This window comes from Hyalella azteca, unplaced genomic scaffold (genome assembly GCF_000764305.2).
Source record: "Hyalella azteca isolate HAZT.00-mixed unplaced genomic scaffold, Hazt_2.0.2 contig6926, whole genome shotgun sequence".
Classification (NCBI taxonomy): Eukaryota; Metazoa; Arthropoda; class Malacostraca; order Amphipoda; family Hyalellidae; genus Hyalella; species Hyalella azteca.
The window spans coordinates 510,989-536,161 of NW_025937066.1; the positions used below are offsets into that span (position 1 = coordinate 510,989).

The 25,173-nt window shown below is 37.0% G+C and overlaps 1 protein-coding gene and 1 long non-coding RNA gene across 2 annotated transcripts; both read left to right on the forward strand.

Annotated features, from left to right (window-relative positions):
* The first annotated feature begins 13,612 nt into the window (after positions 1 to 13,612).
* Positions 13,613 to 14,535, forward strand: LOC108680229. The gene is made up of 3 exons (XR_001931415.1): positions 13,613 to 13,706; positions 14,113 to 14,201; positions 14,419 to 14,535. It is a non-coding gene; the product is annotated as an uncharacterized LOC108680229 (long non-coding RNA).
* A 410-nt stretch (positions 14,536 to 14,945) lies between these two features.
* On the forward strand, positions 14,946 to 18,397 carry LOC108680225. Its single transcript, XM_018169010.2, has 7 exons — positions 14,946 to 14,988; positions 15,120 to 15,165; positions 15,539 to 15,613; positions 16,044 to 16,236; positions 16,584 to 16,653; positions 17,161 to 17,605; positions 17,841 to 18,397. Exons 1-6 carry the CDS (start codon positions 14,946 to 14,948, stop codon positions 17,571 to 17,573), a joined length of 840 nt encoding a protein of 279 aa, XP_018024499.1. The 3' UTR covers positions 17,574 to 17,605; positions 17,841 to 18,397.
* The last annotated feature ends 6,776 nt before the right edge of the window (positions 18,398 to 25,173 follow it).

Below are 25,173 nucleotides of genomic sequence, written 5' to 3' on the forward strand. Positions count from 1 at the left end.
TTGAAACCCGACTTCCATGGCGGCAAAAATGTTTGTGTTTGAGATTGCTAGTAAACTTTTGAATGCAAGTCAAGGGAGCTCGCAAATAGAAGTTAGCGAGAGTGGGAAGCGCGGTATGGTTCGTTACAAGAGCCGCTTCTGTAAAGCTTAACTTTACCGGCAACCTCGGCCGGACTCGTACAGCTCCATTGTGACTGCCTACAGCCCTACAACTTCCTCAGCGGCACTCAGTAAAACTTGATCGTTCTCGACACAAATTATCGGAAGCCAATAAGCCAATACTCGAGTGTTAAATAAACCAACTTTGTCGCCGGAAAAGTCTAGGAACTAGCAATTAGCAATAAGAAATAAAAAAAGTCTAGTTGAGAAACAAATTCCAACTGTATTTTCTCTTGCAATGTAAACTTTATTTTACTTTCATTCTGACCGCTATAGTGCAGGTTCAATTTTCAATGAGGAGTTCCCATTCATGCATTTGTGAGGATATGCAAACCTCACCAACGTTAACGAGTTCCCATTCATGCATTTGTGAGGATATGCAAACCTCACCAACGTTATATTTGTGCTCACACAGTAAGATTTATTAAGGGCTGGACAAAATCTCATACGGTTTTTTATTTGTATACGGAAATGACAAAGGTCTCATCTCACACTTTTATATGTCTACGGCGATGACAAACGTTTCAATAATGAACCAAATAATAGTAAGATCCCTCACAATATATCATAATTGTAATTGTAATCAAAGTCTCAAACCGGGATATCTTTGCTCCCAGAAAGGCTATGCTGTTTGTGCATCTATAAAGCGCTGCATAAAATGCAATGCAGAGGCTCCCAACAGATATAACCATATATAGTTAATGTCCATTTTCAAAAAAAGTTAAACGTACCTTTTTTGGATAGCCGAGCTTCTAAAATATCGGGAAAGCAGAGTCTAAAACAGTAATATTCTTGTTGGTATGGAGTGTCCCGTTGCTAGTACATTCATTCTTGACTCAGAAGACCGTGACGCGGCGCTGCGTTGTTGCCCACTGCAACAGCTGGTCACCGCGCTCACTGCAAGTCCAGCGTCTGCCGTCGTCGTGCGATCAGTGCTAGAACATCGCTGCTAAAGAATGAGTCACGACTGCCTACCATCGACAAAGTGTTTATGTTCGTTGTTTTAGAAAACTAAATTTTGTACACCAAGTGAAATTCTTCGTTACCGATGTTGCGTGATTGTATCTGTGATCATTTTAGAAGAGGATTACAAAGATCGAGTAATCCAAGCAGTATTGTAGCGCTGAAGTTACGAATGAGTCACGGCTGTGGTTCCATCTACAGAATGTACATTTTTATTGGTTTAGAAAATAATATATTATACACCAATTGAACCTTGAACCAAGAGATTTCCGAAGATCACGAGATTTACGAGGCATGGAGTAATTCAGTTCAATTTTTGACCTTTTATTCCCGAATTTTGGCTTCAATTTATTCTGATAATTTCTGAAAAGGACGTCCTACTATTATATTACTATTATTAGTTGACTATACTATTATTAGTTGACGTCCTACTATTATATTTTAGTTTAGAATAATGTTTTAAATAAATATATTGTGATGTAACTGATCTAAAATTATTTCAGCGCATTATTTTGCATCAGAAAGTAGAATAATTTTAGAATATATATTTCTAGAAATAGAGTAAGTCCAAATGGATTGAAATAATTACGGAAATAACGAGTTTTTTTTTGTTATAACTCAAAAATATACGCATACACAAAATGCTGATGTGCAAATAGCATTCTGGAGCTGACGGTGTCATTGGGAACAAATTGAATGAACAGGTAAGTACATCTTATAGTTAAATAATCAAACATGATGAATCAAGTTTTTAACTTTATACTATCACCGCAATACTCACATAAAAGAAAATATTCATGTATTCGACTTGTAATGCTTTTAAAGATCGCCTCCTTTCTATGAAGATTCCCTGAATAACTCTACATTAAAATGACAGGAATGAATTTACGTCACTTACTGAACTAGCGCTCACGAAATGCCGATAATGCGGTCACCACCGCATACCTGTCGCACTCTGATTAGTCGCTCTGACAAACGTGAACAGTTCTTCTGACTTCTTCTTATTCTTTAATCATGCTGTCCATTCATGTCAACAAATCATATAATCCTAAGGGTAATTGAGATTTTCAAGTAATAATAAAGTTTTATTAAATTCAATGTAACACTTGGTGCAAATTTTTGAAACGTGTTGATATAACCGAACGAAGTCTTCAACTATTTGTGAAGATTTTAAAAACAACCTTTGACAATTCAGTTTCATGTACGCAAAACGCTATATAATCAAATTTTCCACGAAAATATTTTACTAACAAAACAAATGAAAACGCCCTAGAGTCGCACGAAATAAAAATTCTTAATTAAACCTAAAAAATTGAACCTAACTCGTTTAAAATAATTTAAATGGCTATACATATTCAGAGGCACGTCGGTATGGACTGCACCACTTCCCATTCCTGTTATGCCGCAGAGCATCACGACTCTCTCCGTATAACGGTCACCAGGCTCTCGGCATGTTGCTTGTCCTGCTTAAAGTAATGACCGTAGCACATAGAAAATTAATATATGTAACTCAGAGATTATATTTATTACGATTAATTTTGTTGAATCACAATGATGACTGCAAATTTTCACTATCAATGGGCTGAAGTTATTGTATTCGTGCCAGCTTCATACAAGCGACAATTCATGTTGGAGTAATTACACTAGCCGAGGAAAAGTTGTAGCAATTTACTGAGATGTTTGCGATTACAAACTGGTTGCAATGTCTATACCCAAAATAGAAACTTCCTTCAATGTATTCGTTTATTTAAATGAATAAAATATTATAGTCCAATTCTCAAAAAATTATGTATCTAATGATACCCGGTTATTATTGCGGCTCCCATCTACATTTCATTTTAGAGAAAGACAACAACACGGGAAATTTGAATAATCTCAATCGAATGCTGAACTGAGATAATTAAAGCGTTTTTCTCGGTTTCATTCTCACGACGGAGAAATAAGTGCGCCTACATAGAGACAAATAAAAGAAAGAAAAGATCATATGCTAATTTGTAAGGTTGAGAAAATCTATAAGTTGATTCTTCTTCTGCAGCTAGATTCCAATTTCTGGTAACGTTCAGATGGGATCAGAAGCGAAGTCTTCATCTGCGCGATGGAATACCAAAGTTGCTTCGCCACTGAAGGCTAGGGCAGGCTCTCTGATGTCTATAGTCTCTCGATTTCGTGCCTCTAATCCAAAAGCAAAGGCAAGGGTGTGGCTGAGAATTTTTAGACGTAAAATGCTGAAGTATCGAGGTTTGGAGCTGCTCGGGTAAAAATCGCGAATGGGGTGCATCGCATGGTGCGTTTGCACCCCAAACATCTCTTTGAGAAATTTTAATCTTTCGCAATTTTGTAATGAACCCCACGGAATTATTTGAAAATTTTTCATTCAGATGATAGCGTCAATATATAGCGAAGGTAACAAACCAGGGATTATTAGAATAAAATTTCTTTCATTTATTACTCTCTAGCTTCGAAAATAGTGCTGAAACTGTCTCAATGTAGAATCTTGGCTTAGGCCTCCTAAGGCTTCTTAGTTCGCTAGGAAACCAAGGGCAAGCTTTACGAGCTCCCAAATCACATTTTACGAGTTAAGGATGAGCCTGCTAATTTGGGGAATTCTCCCCAGATGAGTTATTTTCCACCCGTCTAATATAGGACCAAAAAGTCATGGCTACGCTTGCAAGTTGCAGGGTAGAGACGGCAATTTTTTTTACATTTATTCAAAGAATTTACAATTCATTGGACGAATCTTCACATTTTTAAGGAATTGGTCTCATAGTTATTAGCTCAATAAATAAACTGTAAATAAATAATTATAATAATTATCTGAATAATTATCATTCATCGAAATAAGAGTTCTTCACAAAATTTATATAAATAAATCGTGTAATCAGGTGCTTAATCAATAATAAATAGAGCCACATGCAAAAGTCGACTATAATTTAGGTCCAGGCTACATAAAGAAAAATATGAAATTACCTACTAGCATTGGCTTCATGTTCACTTGTGACTGTCTTCAAGGAATTCATGGTCGGGCTACTGCAGTGTAAACTTTTTAAACAACTTGTAAACAACTTATTAAATAACCTGTGCATTCAACAAACAAGTTATTAACATATTGATTCCGATTGCTTCATCTTGTATTCTTATTTCATTTTTTTGTACTATTATGAAACAGGGAACTTTACTTTTTGTACTTTGTTTCCGGACGAATTCCGGGATTTATTTATTTTTTTTTTCAATTACATTGGCCGGCTAAAATTTATGATAGTGGTATTTACTAATTAAATTTAATGTATGAAATTTTTACACCGGAACCTACAAAGGCATTTTATGGCCTTTTTTATTTGCGGACTTGGCCGGTTTTTTATGCCATTTATTTATTTAAATTTATTTCTCCGTCCTGGAGAAATAAATTTCGTGGTGCGCAAATGTACCACTTCGGAGTCAACGTGTTAAAAACTTTGGTATAATTTAAAAATATCAAATAAGTAAGTAATTCCGCAGTAAATATTCCGCGCTATATATAGGATTTATTATAATTAGTATTATTAATTAATTAATATTAATTATTAGTATGTAAACAACTTATTAAAAAACCTGTGCATTAAACAAACAAGTTATTAACATATTGATTCCGATTGCTTCATCTTGTATTCTTATTTCATTTTTTGTACTATTATGAAACAGGGAACTTTACTTTTTGTACTTTGTTTCCGGACGAATTCCGGGATTTAATTTTTTTTTTCAATCGCATTGGCCAGCTAAAATTTATGATAGTGGTATTTACTAATTAAATTTAATATATGAAATTGTTACACCGGAACCTACAAATGTACCAGTATATATTGACTTAAAGGCATTTTATGGCCTTTTTTGTATGCGGACTTGGCCGTTTTTATGCCATTTATTTATTTATTTAATTATTTATTTATTTAAATTTATTTCTCCGTCCTAAATTTCGTGGTACGCAAATGTACCACTTCGGAGTCAACGTGTTAAAAACTTTCGCATAATTTAAAAACATCAAATAAGTAAGTAATTACGCAGTAAATATTCCACGCTATATATAGGATTTATTAAAATTAGTATTAATTCTAATAATCTTGGTATACTAATTCCAAAAATAAATGTCTTTCGTTTTTCTGCCATTCGACACCGGACATCCAATACCAACATACTCATGTGATTCGCTGAAAATTAATAAAAATAATGTTATTTATAATTGAACTGAAAAGAGTATGACTGATGTGCGTCAGCCAAAGAAAAACTACTTTTATGATGAAAATTTAATGATTTTCGTGTCCAAGCCTGATGGAAACGAAAGTTAGCAGAAGGCATCGCGAAGGTTGCATTGCATAAGAATGAAGGCGACGCTGGTCTTTTGAAGAGAGTGAGGAACGTTTTGCAGGCTATTTAATTCAGAACTTCATTTGCAAAGAAAAGAATTTAACTTCAAGTAAGACTTTTGTCGCACCAAATTGCGGGGACTCAGAAAGACGAAGTTAACCTGATCCTTTACGTCTACTGGGAAGTGGTTGCCATGGGGCGATGTTGGAAAAAAACGGAAGGCAATCGCTGGAAAACTTCACCGGGATTGGGCTACAAATCAAGGCTCACAAAGACTTTTTTTTACGCAGAAAACCCTTAAGCTGAATTTTCAAGGAAGGAAACTATGTGTTACATCAATTAATAACGATTGTTTATTTATTTACCTATTCGTTAACATAATTGTCAATAAATAATTTTTACAATCGTATGACCGGGCTATTTTACAAATAATAACGTACAATCTCATGTGCGGCAGTAAGACTAATTCATGGACGTCAGTAGAATCTAAGATTTAAGCAGTCGCTTGAATCGATATATGGAAAGAAAATTGTGCATCAGGAGCTTTAATAAACGCAAACTCAATGTATCCATTGTGAAAGAACTAAATAATAAAAGAACATCAATAATAAATAATAATAATAAATCGTCGCCTATTTCTTCCCTGCTATTTCTGTCGGAAATACGCTCTCTCTAAAGGGGTAGAATTAATCTATCTGAACAAATACTGAATCATAGTCAGTGAATTCACTTATTTTTCCAGCAGCCTTAAGCACGTACGTATGTGCCCGACCTGGGTTGTATCCTTCATATTTTCAATCGCAGCCTCTTGCATGCTGTTATGTATACAGAGACACTAAGAGCAATGCAGGAACATAATATTATTTTCAGTCTTTAAACGCCTACCACCTTACGGACCTGGTAATAAGTCCAGTAGCTAGTCAATTGTGGAAAGATCTGGTCAAAAGGCCGGTTTATAGATCTTCTGTGAAAAAAGCCACGAAAATTATAAGATTCGGCCACAGGCCATGGGCCTATTTCTTCAGCGCTTACACTTCTATTCTATTCTAGCAGTTTTTCTAGGAGCTGATTGACAATTTACATTGATAACAGGTAACTGAATTTTATCAGAAAAATAGAAAATTCTTTCATTTCAATGAATAAATTAACTAAAAAACATAGAACCAATTAAAAAACGTCAACTTGATGCAATTTATGGTCAACAGGGAAAAATTGACAAAAATATAGTTATATTTTACGGATATTCATCAAAAATACCTAAATACACAAAAGCATTCGAAGCTCGAGTTTGATGGCAGAAAAAAATTGAGCATTAATTTTGATGGTGCACTTGAAATTATCTGCGATACGCACGATGCCAGAAATCACGAAAATTCAATCAGATAAAGCAATTCAATTAAATAAAGGTATTTCAAAAAAGGAACATAGTCGGTGATCCATTTTGAATATTTTTCACACGTGAGAAGACACAGCTACTTTCAGATGCTCTGAAATGGGATTACCTTAAAACAATGTTCGCGTGTGGGAGGTTGCTTCGTTAGGGGAAATTAGAATTTTTTGGGCTTGAAACCCCCGGAGATTAAATGTATCATGAATTTATTTTAAATCGTGTTGTTTTGGTTGGCAACTACATATTGTAACCAGAAAGCACTGAATTCATTCATGATTTTGAAGTGAAGTCACGAGTCTGCTTTTCCAAAACAGTAATACGACAAAAGTAATGTTAAAAAGCAAGTGACAATGCCTTAAAACTATTATTATTTTTTTTAGTAACCTTCAGTTCCACTAGATTTGCTATATTATAGAATGTAACCTGACTGAAAATCTATTTCAAGCAGCCTAGCCGGCAGCAGTTTCATGCACAATGGGCACTATCTATCAGCTCCCAAATTTCATACATGAGAGAGCAAGTTCAACGAGCCTCGGCATCTGTGTAGTATTCAGGACCGATAAATTTCGTTGACCGAGTGCCGTGCGGCAAATTCTCAATGGAAACCAAAGGCGGCCAAGCTAATCTCGTGGCGGAAGCCAAAGTCGGCCAAAACATATGGCGACCGCTTACCTGCATAGCGATCGCCCCAGGCACCGGCGGACCTCTAGCGGTGCACGGCATAAGTGAGGCGTACAACAGAACCTGCTCTTCTGTCAGCGTCTCACAAACGATTTGTGGTACTTTATGTTCTCGTTTAATCGGCTTAACAATGAACCTTGCAATGCAAAAAGGGCAGAATACTTTTGTCTTTTTTTTTTAGCTCGGATATATTGTCCTGCAGTCTACAATAACACTTGGTTCACAACTATTGCTCTGCATCATCTAAAATATACATCATACATCACCATCTATCTGTTATTATTTGCCTCAACAAGTTGCCGTATTTTTCGTCTATGAGCAATGATTGTCCTTTATCCTTTGATACATTTACTCTGTAAAAGCTGCACCAAAGTGATATTTCAGAATTAATGTTTATTCCGGCTTAATTACTTTGAATCTTGATTCATTTTCAAGTCAATTTTTCGTCTCAGGCTCGTTCGATTTTCGATCCTTCAATTGTCAGCAGTGCAGGGAAAATTAGTTGAAGCTATATCACATCGCAGGCCTTCCTATTCTTCTACAAACGAATATTATGAAAAGCTGAATATCTCATTTTAAGACATAAACGCTCGTAATTATTTCAAAGTTTGCGCCATAGTGATAAAAGTTTTATTCTTTTTTTTCTCACTTCTTCAGCTCCTAGGTGTGCAGATAGAGAGCATGTATTGCACAGGCACAGCTTATAGCCGACGACGCGTCGCATTATTCCAGCAACAATCTTGTCCTGTATGGAAATTGAGGGACAACTCTAAAGCCCAAACTCCGATCATAATGGCAGCAGCGTATGTAACGTTTGTTCTACACTTGCCGCCTCATGCATCGATCTCTTCACATGACTAAACTTTGCTGTTTGACGTGCACAACGCTGACGCCTTCGCCAAAGTCAAACTTTGATAGCCACTCACAGCTTCATTGATTCAGAATTGCAGTCTCTGAGATGTGAATACTAAACAGGTAATTTGGCAGGGCTTTAGAGGGAGAGGTTGTCATCACATTGCGTTTGATGCTTCGTGATCAGTAATAATCAGGAGAACATTTTGTGAAATTTTAGATGACCTTGGCAGGGTCATCTGCTGATTAATTTTCGAGTTTGGGTCCATGACAGTATCCTATAAAATACTTAGACTCATTTAAAGCTATTTTGACGAAGCAAAAACGAAATATTGCTTGCCGTGTGCATAAAAAAGCCAAATTAATCGTAAAAAGGAGTTTTAGATCTAATTAAAAAAATTTCTTTCATAAATCGTGATTTATTTCGACGATAACTGCCACATCGTATCACAGGCCCACACATAGTCAAAGCCACAAGAACTCTTTAGGTAAAAACTTAAAATAATTTTAGGCTTTTAAAGTGTTCCTGGAGCTCGTCTGACAAATCACACAGCAACATAACAGATGGACTCGCGAACATCTGTTCACTTCCTCCGCACGATCAGTCACATCGGGGACACGCGGCTTCCTGCACGCTACGCGACAATAACGGATTTCGCTTTAAACAGAATTCTGGAGACCACACGCCGCTCAACACAGCTGTGGAATTGCGAGGACCTCGCTCAGAAATTCTATCCGTTTATGTTACAGAAACTGCATTTTCACACTCAATTATTGAGCACGCTTCCCGATGCTCGCAAACCATTCGAACTTTAAATTTTAGGACACTGAAATTCGTGCTGAAATGTTTTCGATGAATTCAGGTACCAATCATTCAAATGTGCACCTTTAAGTCAAATTAGTATAGGTTGGCAGAATTTTTTCATTTTCATTGAAGACAAGAAAATTTGTTTAATTGACCATTTTCTTATTAGTTTTTTGCTGACGACGCGTTACATTTTTCAGCATTGTTGGAATATTTTCCTGCAAAAGATAGGGTTGTAGACTTCTCCCTAATTTGGACACGTGCCACCTTCAGTCCGGTGGACCATGGAACAACCTGATGGAGACCTACAACGAGACCATCACTCGTACGGTGCTGGAAGAATGCACCAGCTTCGTCATGCGATGCCCCGACGCCAACCGACTCGCGAGAGCTGAGGCCCTCATCATTAGGGATAGGACACGAGCCATCAACCTTCGAACTACTGGAGTTGACAGAACCTTGAGACTATTTTCGGAGTAATTTTTGGTGTTTTAATTTTTTATCATCTTCATATTTTCATGATTTGGCAATTATTTCTAACCAAATTGATTTGTGAGTAGTATACAATTTATATGATTTTGTACTGATGTCGATCCAAATTTCATCTCGCAATGGGTCTTGTAACTTGATAACGATTGATTGATACATTCGAAACATTGTTAACGAAATTAAATTGTCCATCGGTACCCTGATTTTCAATTTACGAGTGCAAACGACAAATATTGTTCAATATACTGAAAAAAAAAATTATTGAGAAAATTGTCAATAAAACGTAATTCTCTGTTCTTCAATGCAACCTGCTTATCAGTCAAAGTGCACAAAGATTTCAGTTTTTAGGTCTGTGCTCATTCCATAGGTTCCATTGCCGATGAATAGAGCTATCCCGGGTTAAAAAAATGTTCGCTATGTTTGGTCGTCAAGGAAATGCCGACTGATTTTCAATTTCCGCTCGGAAACGCAGTCATTGATCCTCGCTCGCGTATTTTTTCAACTCCGCTACAATTCATCGAAGTGAATAGACCACCGAGCGGGATGAGGTACGCCTACAAACTTGGACATCTTCGTGTAAAATAATGTGAAGAAGAAGTTCGAAAAGCAACATTAGAATGTTGCTTTAAAATATTGGTGTGTTCACGTATTACAACTTGTGTAATACTCGGTAATTTCGTTCTGTATTCTAAAATAACTACACACGGAACAAGGTAGTGATGCCCATATTAAATATAATGTAATGTTGAAAAATGGGAGCACATATTATATTGCAATTTATTAACAAGTAATCTAGCCTCTGAATGTTACTAACGAAAACTGAATATCCATGTAGTAAATTAAGCAAAACACCAAAGCGATCACAAAATTTCAACGGGGAAAAAATTATGGACAAGTTTATTAGTATGTCTTCCCCGTGAAAAAATTGTCGAAGAAGCTGCAAAGTCGAGCAATTTAAAAATTGATCTTAATACTGTATCTTGAAAATACAAGTGTAACTCGGTTCAATCTCTATATCAACGCCTTTGAAAACCAGATTAAATTTGAGAATGATATAAACTTTTTAATTCAATCATGAATTAGGAAGTTGCTCTGTCTGGGAAAATCTCTAGTTGCTCTAGGAAAATATCGGCCTAGCGAGGGAATATATATCCTTCATTAATATAATTCATGGCTGATCGAGCAAGCTGTCATTAAGGAACTATTCCCACAGCATATTTTTCTCATAGCTAACTCCTGAGTGTAAAAAATGGTTTATCTTGAACTGGATATTAGTACTTAAATTATCAGTCTGCTTATATCGCAAGTTCACAAGGAATTTAAAAGCAAAGAAAACACCAAGCAAATCCATCATATCGATATTGAAATTCATCATATCGATTGAATTCATTATATCGATATGATGAATTTGCTTGGTGTTTTCTTTGCTTTTAAATTTCTTGTGAACTGGATATTATCTTCTATATATTTTTAAGTTTTTGCAATCATTTGTTTGTCTTAATCCCGGCACCGTATATACACGCAAATTAAAGCTGATTAGGGTCGGTATGGGACACTTATCGTTTTGGGATATTACATAAACAGGAAAAATTATTCCTATTGGGAGAATAGTAAAACATTTCAAAACTGGGATTAAAGGATTTGAGCAAAAATATGAATTTGATTAAAAAGACGCCAAATACTTTTTAATATTTTTAAACATGAGTCAAATGAAAGTTCTGGGTATAAAGTTCAATATAACACGTGGGTTTCGACAGAAGTTCTTTTCAGCGTACATATCATATCATATGAAATCCTAGTGATGTCGGCGCTGAAGAATAGGCCTGATGTGGCCTGTCGCCGATTCTTGTACTTTTCGTGACTAGTTCACAGGATGTCTAAAAACAGGTCCTGTGACCGGATCATTTCAAAACTGACGATAGTATGAAATAACTTTTAGACTTCCGTTGTCGTCTACCTACTAGAAGGAGTACATTTCCCTCTATTCTCAAAGACTTCACTTCACGCAACAGCCGCTCACGCTGAACAGTGTCGAATACTTATGCCATTTCGTCCAGCAGGCGAGTCCAATCGTTCAATTTAGATAAGAGGTTAGTGGTGCAGGATCTACCGACAATAAAGCCATGTTGACAGTCTGATTGGGGATGGGTAACAGTAAAGTGATCGATAATTAATCCTATCCCTCACAACAGATTACATTACATTACAAACAATCTTTTTGAGACTGACAGGGCAATAGTTACCGGGGCTACTCTTGTCGGCCTTTTTGAACAAAGGTGTCATTTGAGCTTCTTTCTCACAATGCCATTAACTTTATTATCACGATCTATCACAGGAAAAGCCGATCTAATTTATAAGCTGAGCCAGTTTTTTTATATTTTAACATACAAACGCTCCTGACAGTTAGATGACAGGCTAGACTCACGCATGCAATATGCATATGAATTCATGATATAAGAACAGCCTCCCTAGCATCGTTGACGCTCTGAGGATGAACGCCTTCAAGAACAGACTAGACGAAGCTATGCAGGACAGCAGGAGCAAATGTTCAGTCTTAAAATGCCTAGCAAATTACGGACCAGGCAATAAGTCCAGCAGCTATCTCAATCAATCGTCAGTTATGGAAAGATCGGGTTCCAAAGGCCGGACCCCTTGTGGATCAAGTCACGAAAAGTACAAGAATCTGCAACAGGCCATGGGCCTATTTCTTCAGTGCCGACACTTATATTCTATTTTATGTATATTATTTTTGCTTACTGTCAAATTTGTTTTCTACAGTGTCTATTGTACTGAGTGAAGAAAACGACACGGAACATCTTAATATCAAGCGTAAACTATACCAACATTGCTCCAGCGTGCATAACTCACGATACCTTTATTAGTTGAATAGGTCAAGCGATAATTTACATTAAAGTGCGCGAGTTAATGTCATAACTGACTAAGCAAACAATTCAATTAATGCATTTTCATTGCAGGCACAAAATTGGCAGAGACTTCAAAAACTTGGACCAATGACGAACAGGTTTGTTACATTTTCTTAGTAATTTACATTTCCGTCATACTAATCTTATAATTTGAGTTGAATTATGTTTAACCCCCTACCGCCGTGTGTCACTCTCTGGGAATATAACTTTCAACTTAAACTAGTACTTTTGTGCGCAACAGTGAACATTTTAAAGTTATCAACTTATCGTACGTGGCGGCAACCATCAGTGCAAGTCATTTTGCGCTCACTATAACGCATCCTTTTTGGGAAGTAGGCTTAGTAATTAGAGCTACCATTAGCAGACATTTGGTTTAAATTGGATTAAATTAAATTATGAAACCCTATGTATAACCGGTTGATCTCGAAACCGTGGTTAGTGATACATGCTAGACAGCTAGAATATAGATCACTTAGGTATGTGCAGTCCCATTCACATTTATACACCAATATTGTTCTTATGTCTTCGAAAGAAAATAGTTTACATTATAGTGTTATGGAAGACACCATTTAACATAACAAACCTCAAATGTAAGTCAAAATGCACCTTTATATTTCAGAATACTAACGGGTGACACTAATGAGAATACGCACATGCAAAACTACTTAGCGCCTCGCCGGCCAGTTATCCAGTACGCCGCAACGGTGTCATCCAGCCATCCTCGCAACAGGCCGGTGCCTGTGCGTGTAGCCGACGACCCAGCAGCCTTTTCCCCGTCGCCCGCTGACCGAGGAGAGAAATACAACGCTGGTGATTTGGAAAGAAGGCCTGAAGTCCACGGAGATCTCGTCGAACGACGAACTTTGAATGCAGGAGAAGAATCTCATCGGCACCGAGATGTTCAGCAGCAGTGGAAGTGGGAAGAGGATGTGAACGACATAAGGGCTACAAGAGTCCGATATACGGAGGAAAATAGTTCATTCGAGAATGTACAACATGCCTCGAACGATGAAGGGGCAATTTTAAATGTCAGAGGGAAGATCGGAGAAATTCGACAAAATGCCCAACGACATCACAAGCCGAAAAGAAAGTACGCAACTGAGAGGTAGGTTCCTTAAGTTTATTCCAGGATTGAAATATTTAGTGAAGACAAACCCTTCTGCACTCTACGGTCTTCACTTTCACAATAAAATTTTTAATTGACTGAAAAAATGCGTCATATATAAGCTGCGAAATATAGATACTATTGTACGAGATGACCATTGCTCAGTATGAATAGAGGTGCAAGAATTTTTTTCGCAATAGAAGAGATGCACTAGAAAAATAACCTTCATTTGACCAATCAGATGTATCCTATCTTTTATATACACCACCTAATCGAACTTGATTACGTCGGAAAACAAATATTTTTACCGTCACTCTTGAATATGTTAATTCGTATTATGTATTATAATAACATAATCAATGAAGCGAGATACTTATTAACTATAATTATTGTCACGGTTTAACAGAGGAATGTCGCAGTCTCCTGAGGAAAACTTGCGCAGCGCAGCAAAGGGACCGCGCCGGGGTTATGTTGACGATGCGACGGGGCCACAAAGTAAGATAAATTATTAATATTTTTTGATAAATGTGAATTAAAAACAACAATTCAGGAGACGCAAGACGAGGGATAAACTTTTGTTTCGTTTAAAACGGAGGGACATTCCAATTTATGTGGTTTAAAAAAGAATACTGATATTTATTCTTTTTTCCTATCTCCAATGTGAAGTTTAAACCACGAGTACATTAATTATCATCTTTATTACCGTAATTAGGGAGTGTATCAGAACTTGGGTCTTTAGGCCACCTCAGCACACTGAACAGCGCGGACGCCGACCACCGCGATGTGCTGAAAGTTTCCAGAACTCGTGGACGCTCATCGAACCAAAGAACTTCTGGTGAGATGATCTGATGATGTGAAAAATAATTATTTTTTAGGTAAATAATGATTATTTAAATCTTGTATGAATACCAATATATTAGTCACGGTCCAGTAAAATCTTGAAGCTCTGCATACGTAACGACAAAGAAAATTGGATAAAAAATTTGCTTATAATTATTATTGACTTGGAAGCCTTTCAATTTTTGTTACGCTCAGTGGTAACTTCTGTAAGGTATTTAATTTATTTCCACATTAATTAATTTAATGCATATCGCACAAAGTGGATTATTTTAGGTCAGTTAATTTTTGTTGTATATTTCTAAAACATAACTGTATAATAAATGTAATGATCCTAAAACACACTTCAGTTAAACTCATGACATTGGATTACTAAATGACTCAGATTCGTAAAATGAATCGATGTTGGCATGTTTACAAAAGTCATGCAAATACGCTAAAGCAGGTACGATTTTACCGATGATTTATAAATTGTAATGGGCTGTGCAGAATTTGTAGATGAATGACAAAACTCCATTTCATTCCATGCATTCAAATTTCAATAATTTTTGAAGTAAATTTGTGTACAATTTACAGAACCACAGCGCAGTCAAAACGATCAAACGCGGTACCTGCAGTTCAGGTTGGTTCCTGAGAATAATATCAATACTTGACAAAAAACCTACATAAATTGAATTAATACATCAATAATAATTATTACTATTATTGAAGAAAGATTATGACAGTCAGGTCAAAATAAGGTAGTGCTGCTTGACAATTGTAAGAAAGAAGTATTCTTCGTAAAAATGAAAACACTGAGCTTCATTTGATATTATGTTTCTATTGTAGAACTAATGATTAGCTAATTGATCTGTCTTCTATAAGATAATTAAGCTCTGAGTAATTAACCTTATTATTGGAGGGATTCTCATTGCTTAACTAATTTTCAATGCATACACTGGAATGATCGTTAATTAACTTTTAATTAATTAAGTTAACTAACTTTTTCGTTACAGAATCACCACTAGGAGACCTACCACTCGCCCCACGGGTATCTTGCTGGACAACCTACAGCCCTCATATGTTCCAAGGTGTCATCTCGTGATAGCGGGAGAAGTCGTTTTTATAACGTCATTCCATTAAATACCGCCTCCAACTTAGCGATCAATTCTACAATTCTAAGGCGCATACTTGCTTATGATAGCGGGAGAAGTTGTTTTTATAACGTCATTCCATTAAATACCGCCCTCAACTTAGCGGTCAATTCTATAATTCCAAGGCGCATTCTTACTTATGATAGCGCGAGAAACTATCATTCTGAATACCGTTCACAAGTTGTAGCCGGTTCCATGAAAAGCAACCGTGGATATCGGGAATTTTTTGTATACATGTGGAACACTGTAAAAATACACTGCAGGTGGAGCACAATAAAACCTGTTAAAATAAAAGATTTCAAATGTATTAAGACCATGCTCACAATCATATCAGAAACACTCAACATGATTAATTGATTGGTCACAGGTACATCAAAGAAGACATCACTGAAGTGGAGTACGAGCCTAGACTAGTAACCACCCACAAAGTAGACCCTCACTGGTTCCTGATGCCGGTGCAGGCGTGGTTCGTCTTGTCCATCGTACTGGCTGCGCTCTTCATTGTTCTTGTCGTCATCGTTGTACTTCTGTATAGGACCATCAGGAAGCAGAAGAAAAAAGTAATGGAAATTGCGGTTTTGTTTTTAGTTCACCCTTCTTATTTTGAAAATATTTTAAGCCTATCATGGAGCAATAAATATATGAAAAATAATTCGTTCATTTCAAATGCATTTTGCTCATTAACGTTTATTTTAAATTGAAATTAGGATGGTGAAGTTTCGGGCACATTGATTTTGCAATATACCTGTAAACGTGCCAAAACATTTCATAAGTTATATTATGGTAATTAAAACATCGAATAACACTTAAACTTGCAATTTACATAGTTTTTTGGTGCATTTAAACTGACCGAACAAAGCAATTAATGGTTCTTACATAAATTAGCATTTCTGATGCTCATTTTCAGATTCGCAAACTGGTCATTTCCAGCCGATGTGGAGACCCGCTGCACCACGAGATGTGCAACTGCAGACGAGGTATAGTGCAGAAAATAATATAAATTTCTAACGTTAAATTTTACATATATAAATAAATTTATGGTCAGACAGAAATTTTTGGACCAGGATCACTGTAGTACTCGAGATTTTTCAGATTCACGAAAATTTTTTTTAACACCTGGATCAAGCCGCAAATAGTTGAATTGTAATATCAAGTGATATTGGTGTTAAGCGACGGATATCGGTGGTGAATGGCACCTGCAAATGCTGAGCTTCCATCATAAAAAAGTTTGGGGTGTCCGGCATCAGACGAATCATGAGTTAATTTAAACAGCTTGATTATTCAAAGTCAATAATCATTCCTTATAGGTTATATATTCACCAGATGTTTGAAGCAAATATATTTGGACCTGTGTATTTTCGCATGTGTACGCTGTTTAGAAAAATTTGTTATTGTGCAGCTGCAAATTGGTTCGTGATGCTTTAAATGCTTATGAAATATTCATAAGCTTAATTTAAAATGAATTATTTCGACCATCATACTAGGAATTTCAGTGGCGTCTCCTTATCTTGGGCCACTTGGAAGGTCCCTCGACGGACTAGGGACCTTGGGACGCCCAATAGACGGGACTCTGGGACGTCCAATAGACGGACGTTACAACGGAGAACTGAGTGGCACCTTGCAGCTCGCTGCCACCACCTGCAGAGACTCTGCCGTGTCAAGAAATTCACTGAGAGGAGCGACACTTGCGAACAGCAAAACTAAAGATTCTCCAGCTCATCTGGCAACATTACAGAGAGGTTCATTGCAACGTGCAACGCTTCAGCGAGGGTCGAATTTCCATGCACAAAGCTACGACCAGCCAACGACGATCAACATCGGCAATGGCAGGCGATTGCAAACGACCGACATGATCGAGCATGACCGAGACGCGCTACGAGATGTAACTAGACTCTAGTTGAGAGCATCACGCGGTTCGCATATAAAAATGTATTTCGTTTATACTTTAGTAGTGTGCTTGCTTGGATATTCCGTAATTGATATAAATCTATAAAGTCGCCTATGTTTAAATATAAATGTATTAGTCAGGAAGAAAATATTAGAGGGCAGTTAGTAATAATTAGCGACAAATTGCAATAAGTGGTTTAAAGTTTTTTAAAAAATCAATAGATGATAGGAATTAAAATGAGTAATGAATATTTATGAAGACATGTTTTCTATACAGAATAACGAGAGCGATGACTGCCCACCTCCATTGGCACCGAAAACAGTTCAGTCTCACCCACAAACTCAACAAAGCCTCCAGCAACAACAGGGGCAGCAACATCAACATGAGCAACACTTCGAGCGAGACCGAAGTCTGCGCGGCATAACTCGCTGCGTGGCTCCTGACGTGCATCTCACGACGCTCTACCCGCCTCCTCCTGGAAGATTTCACTTTTAAATACAAACATGTTTCTGCCTACGATTATCTGCATCGTTGTTGAAATTTTTAGTTAACATAAAAATTCATTTATTTGCAGCGGCATTTGCATTGACAGCGAATTTAAAGTGCGCACGCGCTCAACATATTATTTTTTAAAATAATATGTTGAGGACTCTGAAGAATGTATGTTTTGCATGAACAACGAATTTTAAGTGCACACGCGCTCAACATATTATTTTTGAAATTTTTGAGAATGTAGGGACTCTATTGAATGTAGGGCAATTGCATTTCTACATATTGAACGATTTCCTTGGAAGACATGAATTTTCATAGAAAAATACTAGAATAACGATAAGTTTCACCACAATACTTTGAATAAAAACAATTAAGCCTCAGGTGTAACTCTTTTCAAAACATATTATTATATTATTGATCTTATAATGAAAAATTGCAAGCATCAAGTACCAAGAGATTCATAGCCGTTTTGTCGTTTAACTTCTAAGTACTCTATTGAACAGTCCCATGTATTTTGGAACATATACGTCAAGTCTCAAGCGACCATGATTGCAATAAGTTCAACCATGTAAGCGACGGAGTCATGACAAACATATGTCATATAGAAGAATCAAACATTTTCGGTGCGTTATGTTCGTATTCGGACCTAAAACAAATACAAGGAACCAAAATTTTGAAGTGATAATTCTTCAATATTATTACTATTTCGTTTCTAAAGTTTTTTCTTGGCTTTATTCTTGCCAATTAAAGGCTCTCTATAAATTGAGAGCCTTGACTTGACAGTCAGCCGACAGCACAAATCACTATAGAGGAGTTTGTCCCCAAAATATTTCTAAATAGAAAATTCATAGAACACTTTTAGATGGTAGACATGTACAGTCAGAAATAAGTATAACTAATGGTCTCGGTGCTAAGTGCGTCGATCTGAAGAATCTTCTGATAAAACGTCATCCTTTCTAGAAAAGAGCAGTTTGGCTAGAGTAAGACTAAATCTACATCGACTAAATAAGAAAAAATTTAGGAAATAATACAGAATTTTTTTCGGTCCAGGAAATAGAAGAGGGTTGAATTATTTCAACCATCCGGCTAGGAATATCAGAGGCGTCTCCTTATCTTGGGCCACTTGGAAGCTCCCTCGACGGACTAGGGACCTTGGGACGTCCAATAGACGGGACTCTGGGACATCCAATAGACGGGACACTGGGACGTCCAATAGACGGGACTCTGGGACGTCCAATAGACGGGACCTTGGGACGCCCAATAGACGGGACTCTGGGACGTTCAATAGACCTCCCCTACTAGATTTACATTTATGGGACGAACTCTTAAAAATAATTATGATCGATCACCGACTTAATTAAGCCCAATCATTATTTTAAAAGATACACAATACCCTTTGTTTTGGTTCATCATCGTAGTTTGTTGTAAATTGTATGATATAATCATGAAATCATTCAGCAGTAAAAAGGCCGAAGAACACGACAAAGAACTGTGGTAATGATCCAGAAATAGAAAAAGAGAAATAAATATGAAGAAGCCACTACTGTATGGATAGTTAATGTAGAACGAACAGATACGAACTAATGGCATAAACCCATGCCCGCAAGTTGACGCAAATGGCGACACGAAACAACTGCAGATTTTTTATCACTACGTTTCACTAAATTAAGTTAATCTCATTACCATGCGAGTGCCAAACCAACTTATTCATTGCGTTGGATCCGTCAAATGGCTATCTTGAACACAGACAGCATTTACCTAATGAAAGGTGAAAAGCAGCACGACAGTGCAAAATCCAGCATGGATATTTTTTTGCACAACATTGTATTTTTTGTTATTCACACGAAAGACCTATTAGTCGGGGGCAATTCTATAATCAAATTATTTGGCAACTTTCGATGCCTACCCGATGCGTCCTAACTGAACATTTCATCAAATTTTTTACATTTTTCTGGCAGCTCACAGCCCAAGATTTCATCTTCATCCGTATGTGCTAATAATCAGTAAGAACTTGAAATTTACTGATGATGAGGATCATATATACTCAATTTGTATCTTCTTTCCCGGGCAGCAAACCGGGCTGTTGACTGTCAACTTTCCCTACTTCACACGACAAAATATGAGCAGCAAAGTTCATACTAAACCGGCTGAAGAAAGTATCGTGTACAGAGCATCGTTTATGTACGCGCCTAAATTGCTTACGGTTATGCATGAGAGACAACCACCTTACAGACAGAGCCCTGTTGTGAGGGTGAAAGCGAAATGTTAGGTACGTATTTATGCCTACACAAAGCTGAGCAAAATTCTGCTGGTAATACTGCAATAGACAATAGTTCTTCGATGTTCTGGTGTATCGTAAGAAGTGCGTCTGGTTAACGAACCGAAAATTTAGGCGAAATGATTAAATCGAACCATTTTGCAAATTAAACCGATAAAATTATGAAATTTTGCCTTGAAAATCATGCCAAAATCGTGAACATAGCAGAAATAAAATTCAAAAGTAATTAAATATAATTTTGTTTGCGATGATTCCCTCCTCCAGCGAAAGGCACAGGTGATTGTGTGACTCATTCATTCACTGGCAACCGGTATTACTCTACCTTCAGTGGTATGTGGTAACGTCAATAAATTTGGGATTTATTGAAACAAGCCTATCAAGGAAGTGAGTTTAAGATGTTTTGATAGTAATGATGGATTAAACTACTGAGGGCATTTTAAAGGGGGTTTTATTTCAATTTATAGCGATATCTTACCTGACGATATGGAGGCCCAAACAACAGGTCGACCTCCGTGAGGTTGACCGCTGTAGAGTGTAGACGCCAGTGTTGCTTTTGACTTGTTGATGTGAGGGTGTTAGCGACGGTCTCTGCTGAAGCTGCGCTTTCCAATCAGTCGAGATAAAATTTCTTGAGTCATGCAACGTTGAAAATGTAAAAATTTTCATATAGTACATCCATGTGATTGAGCAATACAATGAGCCTTTTATAATAGTGAACGAACCCCTGCATGCATCGAATTTTTTTTACGTTATTGCCTTTCATGTGAAAACCAGATAACTTAGTAGGTTTGCTGGAACTGGAAAAGATTTCTTAGCGTTCGTCATATTAAAAAAATTGTGTAACTTTTTTCACACAACTGATCCTTCCTAGACTTTCGTGCAACGATTAAACTTTGTTTACAATCTCAATGTTTAACAGTGCAGTCACGAACAATGAAGTAACGTAGGTAGCTTTTTCTGAGTTGTTGATGGCCTACTTGTGAATTTGTAAAAATTTGAATGAAGGGTTGTGTGAAAATCAACCCATGCTGGAAATTATACCGTACCTGTGTGTGAGGTTGCTTGATCAGGCATTTTACGCTTAGGCCTAATGTCTGCCCCATAAATTACGTTGGCAAAAAGATCGCGTATTCGGGAATGACTTTGTTGATGATCAACGCGGATCTACGCTGCCTCTAGGAGCCAAATTACTCATAGGAAATGTGAATTATCCTATCATTGATAAATGGTGTAATTTTGCATACACGAATTATAAAGATAAATTTTACTGTAGCGCTTCATTTGAAACGCAAAAATTCTCAAAACTCTGGTCGACTAGACAAAATACAAAAACAGACTTGTATTCTAGGCCAGATGTCAATAAAAGAGTACTGACAGATTGAGTAAATTTGGTTTGCTGGGCTTCTGATGGTCATTGCCAGGTAATTTTGAAATATTTACATCTAAAATGTGCTTGTGATGAGGTAGTATTCTTCTTTAGGGTGCGAGGCAGTCGAGCCTACGACCACAGCAAACTAACTTTTTCGTTCGCTTGTGTTTTACGCTGCGCTGCGTGGGCTACTAATAATTAAGTTAACATATATAATATAATTATAACATTATTCTCTGAAATTTTTAAGGAATCTGCCGTATTTGATAAAAAATGGGCTACGTTAATGCTACGTTTAAAAAGCCTCCAAAGCGGTGCTGCTTCGAGTCACAACTATGCTGCTCACTAAAGCATGTGTTGAAATATCGTTGGCTTAACTTGGAAATATAATCGTTCAAAGTGCTTCACCAAGATCCTTCTTGTAGTTTCTTTTTTTTATCGATTTAAGTTTTTTTTATCGATTTTCTTCTGGCACTACTCGTTGTTTTGCCCGGCGGCGTTCGATAAATAAGTACACTTTTTCATGCCGACTGCACGACAAACAAATTTTGACTTCCTGAGATCAATCAAACATCTACAAAAAAAGTCGAGATCAACTTGACAGGAAATTGTTCGAACTGCAGCACTCTGGTGAGGAAGTTCAGTATCTGCATTATCCTCAAATCAATGTCTCGATAGAACTGACGCAAAGTAAGGACGTTAGAACTGACGAGTGCATGAGCAGAATGCGCATTTTGGTTACCCTTATATGGCACGCAAGGTCGCATAGTGCACCAGCTGAAGGAACTATACTTATGGTGGGCCACGATCCGAAAAGTAATTGCTGCTATACTGGATGAACTTGAACATATAATTTATCATGGGGCGCGAAATAAACTCGAGTAAAGATACAACGCGCTGAAGTTCTGTGCGTACACTTTCAAATTTCGCTAAGTGAACGTAAGTACTTACGACCTATTTTCTAGCCTATGATTGGTAGATTTTGCTCGATAGGCGTCAATGATTGGCTGATGAACTTACGATCTCTTCACTTTTTTTGAATGTATAGGCCCTGTCTCATTCTCGTGGTCTGTTAATCACAGCAAGCCGCGCTCCACTATTGTTGCTGCAAACGTTCCATTGTTCTTCCAGCCTGACCTGAATGATTGTACACCTCGTCGAATTGAATCAATTATACTCCTCAATTAGCATGACTGAACAATAGCGCGCGCTATATATTCTGTTAATCTCTAAAGCTTCTGTTATCTCCATTTGCCACCTAACGATCCCTAATAATCTATCGCAATTTACAAAAAAATCGGGAATACATTTCAAATCAATATAAGACTCAATAGAAATCTGGATTAAATTGCGGCTGATGCATTCATTCCTATGAGAAAAGCTTTTTAATTTGGATTCAGTAATATTTGGGAATGACAGTTTTGACTGTGTGGCCCAACATCAGTTCCTGCTGAGCTGTCATTGACACGAAAGAAACACGTTTCAGAGTAACGCTGTCACAACTAACGCAGGAGTGCGGTGGTGCGATCAATGAGGAGCTATGTAGGCAAGGAAGGCTGTTGAAAGACGGGTAATTATTCTTCAGTGCATTCAAGAGCGGGCAATAAATCTTCACATACGCTCAGACCAGTCAGTCGAGGCGGACGATGCGAATGCATCACACGAACGTGACGCCTCACAAAATAATCGAGATAAAAAACCGGCCATGCAGGCCTCCAAGCGTCTTGCTTCGACGCCTTCTTGCGGGATGGCGGCCGATGAAGATTTCAGGCTACCATTGAATGGAAAATCCAAATGACGAAGTTCAAAATTTAAGGTAAATTTATTTTGGCTTTGCAGAAACTTCCTCAATGTTCGGATGGTAGATAGTAAAATAATGTTGCTGATACAATAATTTCACGAAGAATTTATTTATATAGGTTTTAGTTTAATGAAGCAAATAGTGAAACCTTAGTTTAATCTCATCGTCCAAATAATATTGCTTAACGGTCATATATGTACATATAAAAATATCAACGTTAAACTTCTAGCTTGAGCCTATACATTTTAAGTCTACAATTAATGAAGTCTACTTGTCACGTAGTTATCGGATACCCGCGAGCGTGTTAGAATATATAGAAACTTTACCTATGCTGTATAACAGAATAAGTTATTGATGCGTTGTACCGTCTCTGATACGTTATCTTTATATAGGCTTCTTATGAGGGCTCGTATGGAAGGTTTTTATTCCTGTTTATGACTTCGCCCTATTAAGTCGCACAACAAAAATAGAATTAGATTATATATTAAGTGGGTCGTATATTTTTTTAATATGTGCGACGTGCGCATTCAGATACAGAAACGATTGTGACGTTCCAGACACACATTTTCACGCATCTAGTTGCACACATGTTTAAATATGTCTTCAATGAGCATTCATATAGACAAGTAGAAAAAATATTTACGGTTTTTGCTGCTGCGATCGACAGTAAAATTTTAGCGATAATTGATTGTAATGCTCTTAACGAAACTTATGTTATTTCGAAAAAGAAATAATTCCAGTAAATTTTTTAAATTGAAAAATATTTGCCCTCGAACAAATAGATGCTAAACTGCATCCTCTCAAACTAGCGATGAAATATGGGCTAAAAATGTTTACGATAAAGTCGGGAGCAGAGTTTTTATTAAAAGATATTATCATATTCTGCCTTTACTTGTTGATGTATCCAGCAGAGGCCTTCATCACCGAGGCCGTTACATTTTTTTACTGGAACACACGATGCAACATCTTCCTGTACGAGCCGTTATTAGTGATAGTACGAACTTTACGATAACGTGCAGAAAGCCGGCATGCGATGATGCAGTTGTTGGCATACTTTTGCCATTTCCATGAATTTCGAATGAATAGGAAGAGACGAAAACGAATGAACAATTCCTTCATATTTAGATGTCCAATTTCAAGTTCAGGGCTTTGATGCAAAAAGTTTTGCTCCTGTCTGAATTTGCAGAAATGTTACCTCGCATTGTTTTCCTTCGCTTCGAAAGTTCTGAGTATCCAAGTTCTGCAAAATTATTCAAGTTTTTTTTTGGTGCCTGATATGCTGAACAAACATTGCCCTGGATTCCTTGGAAAGCCCAAAGGGCAAAATTTTCTTTCATGGTTTTAAATTTTGGGCGTTTGTTCCCACTTGAACTTTCCATTAACTGATTACGGCTATGTTTTGGGAAAGCGTAATTCAGTTCAAAATCATTCTGTTTACATTAGTACTTTAGGAAACGGAAAAAAATGTTTTTGAGATGTAGGCGAATTTCTCGGAAGTAACGATTTTTAAAAATAAAATGATCTTTCAAAGACTTCAGCCAGTAAACAGCATAGCTCCATTTGCTAAATGTTACACGATATAGCATTTATTGTTATTTTATTTATTTTTTTTTTCACAAAGCAGGTTTAAATTACCATCTCTATGACTAATCTTTAACTTTAAACGAAA

What these genes read in the sequence shown, in the direction of transcription:
- LOC108680225 (XM_018169010.2), top strand. Translation starts at nt 14,946, where the DNA reads ATGTTGGCATGTTTACAAAAGTCATGCAAATACGCTAAAGCAG. An exon ending in ATGCAAATACGCTAAAGCAG is followed by an intron (nt 14,989 to 15,119) that starts GTACGATTTTAC and finishes TACAATTTACAG; the next exon opens with AACCACAGCGCAGTCAAAAC. An exon ending in ACGCGGTACCTGCAGTTCAG is followed by an intron (nt 15,166 to 15,538) that starts GTTGGTTCCTGA and finishes TTTTCGTTACAG; the next exon opens with AATCACCACTAGGAGACCTA.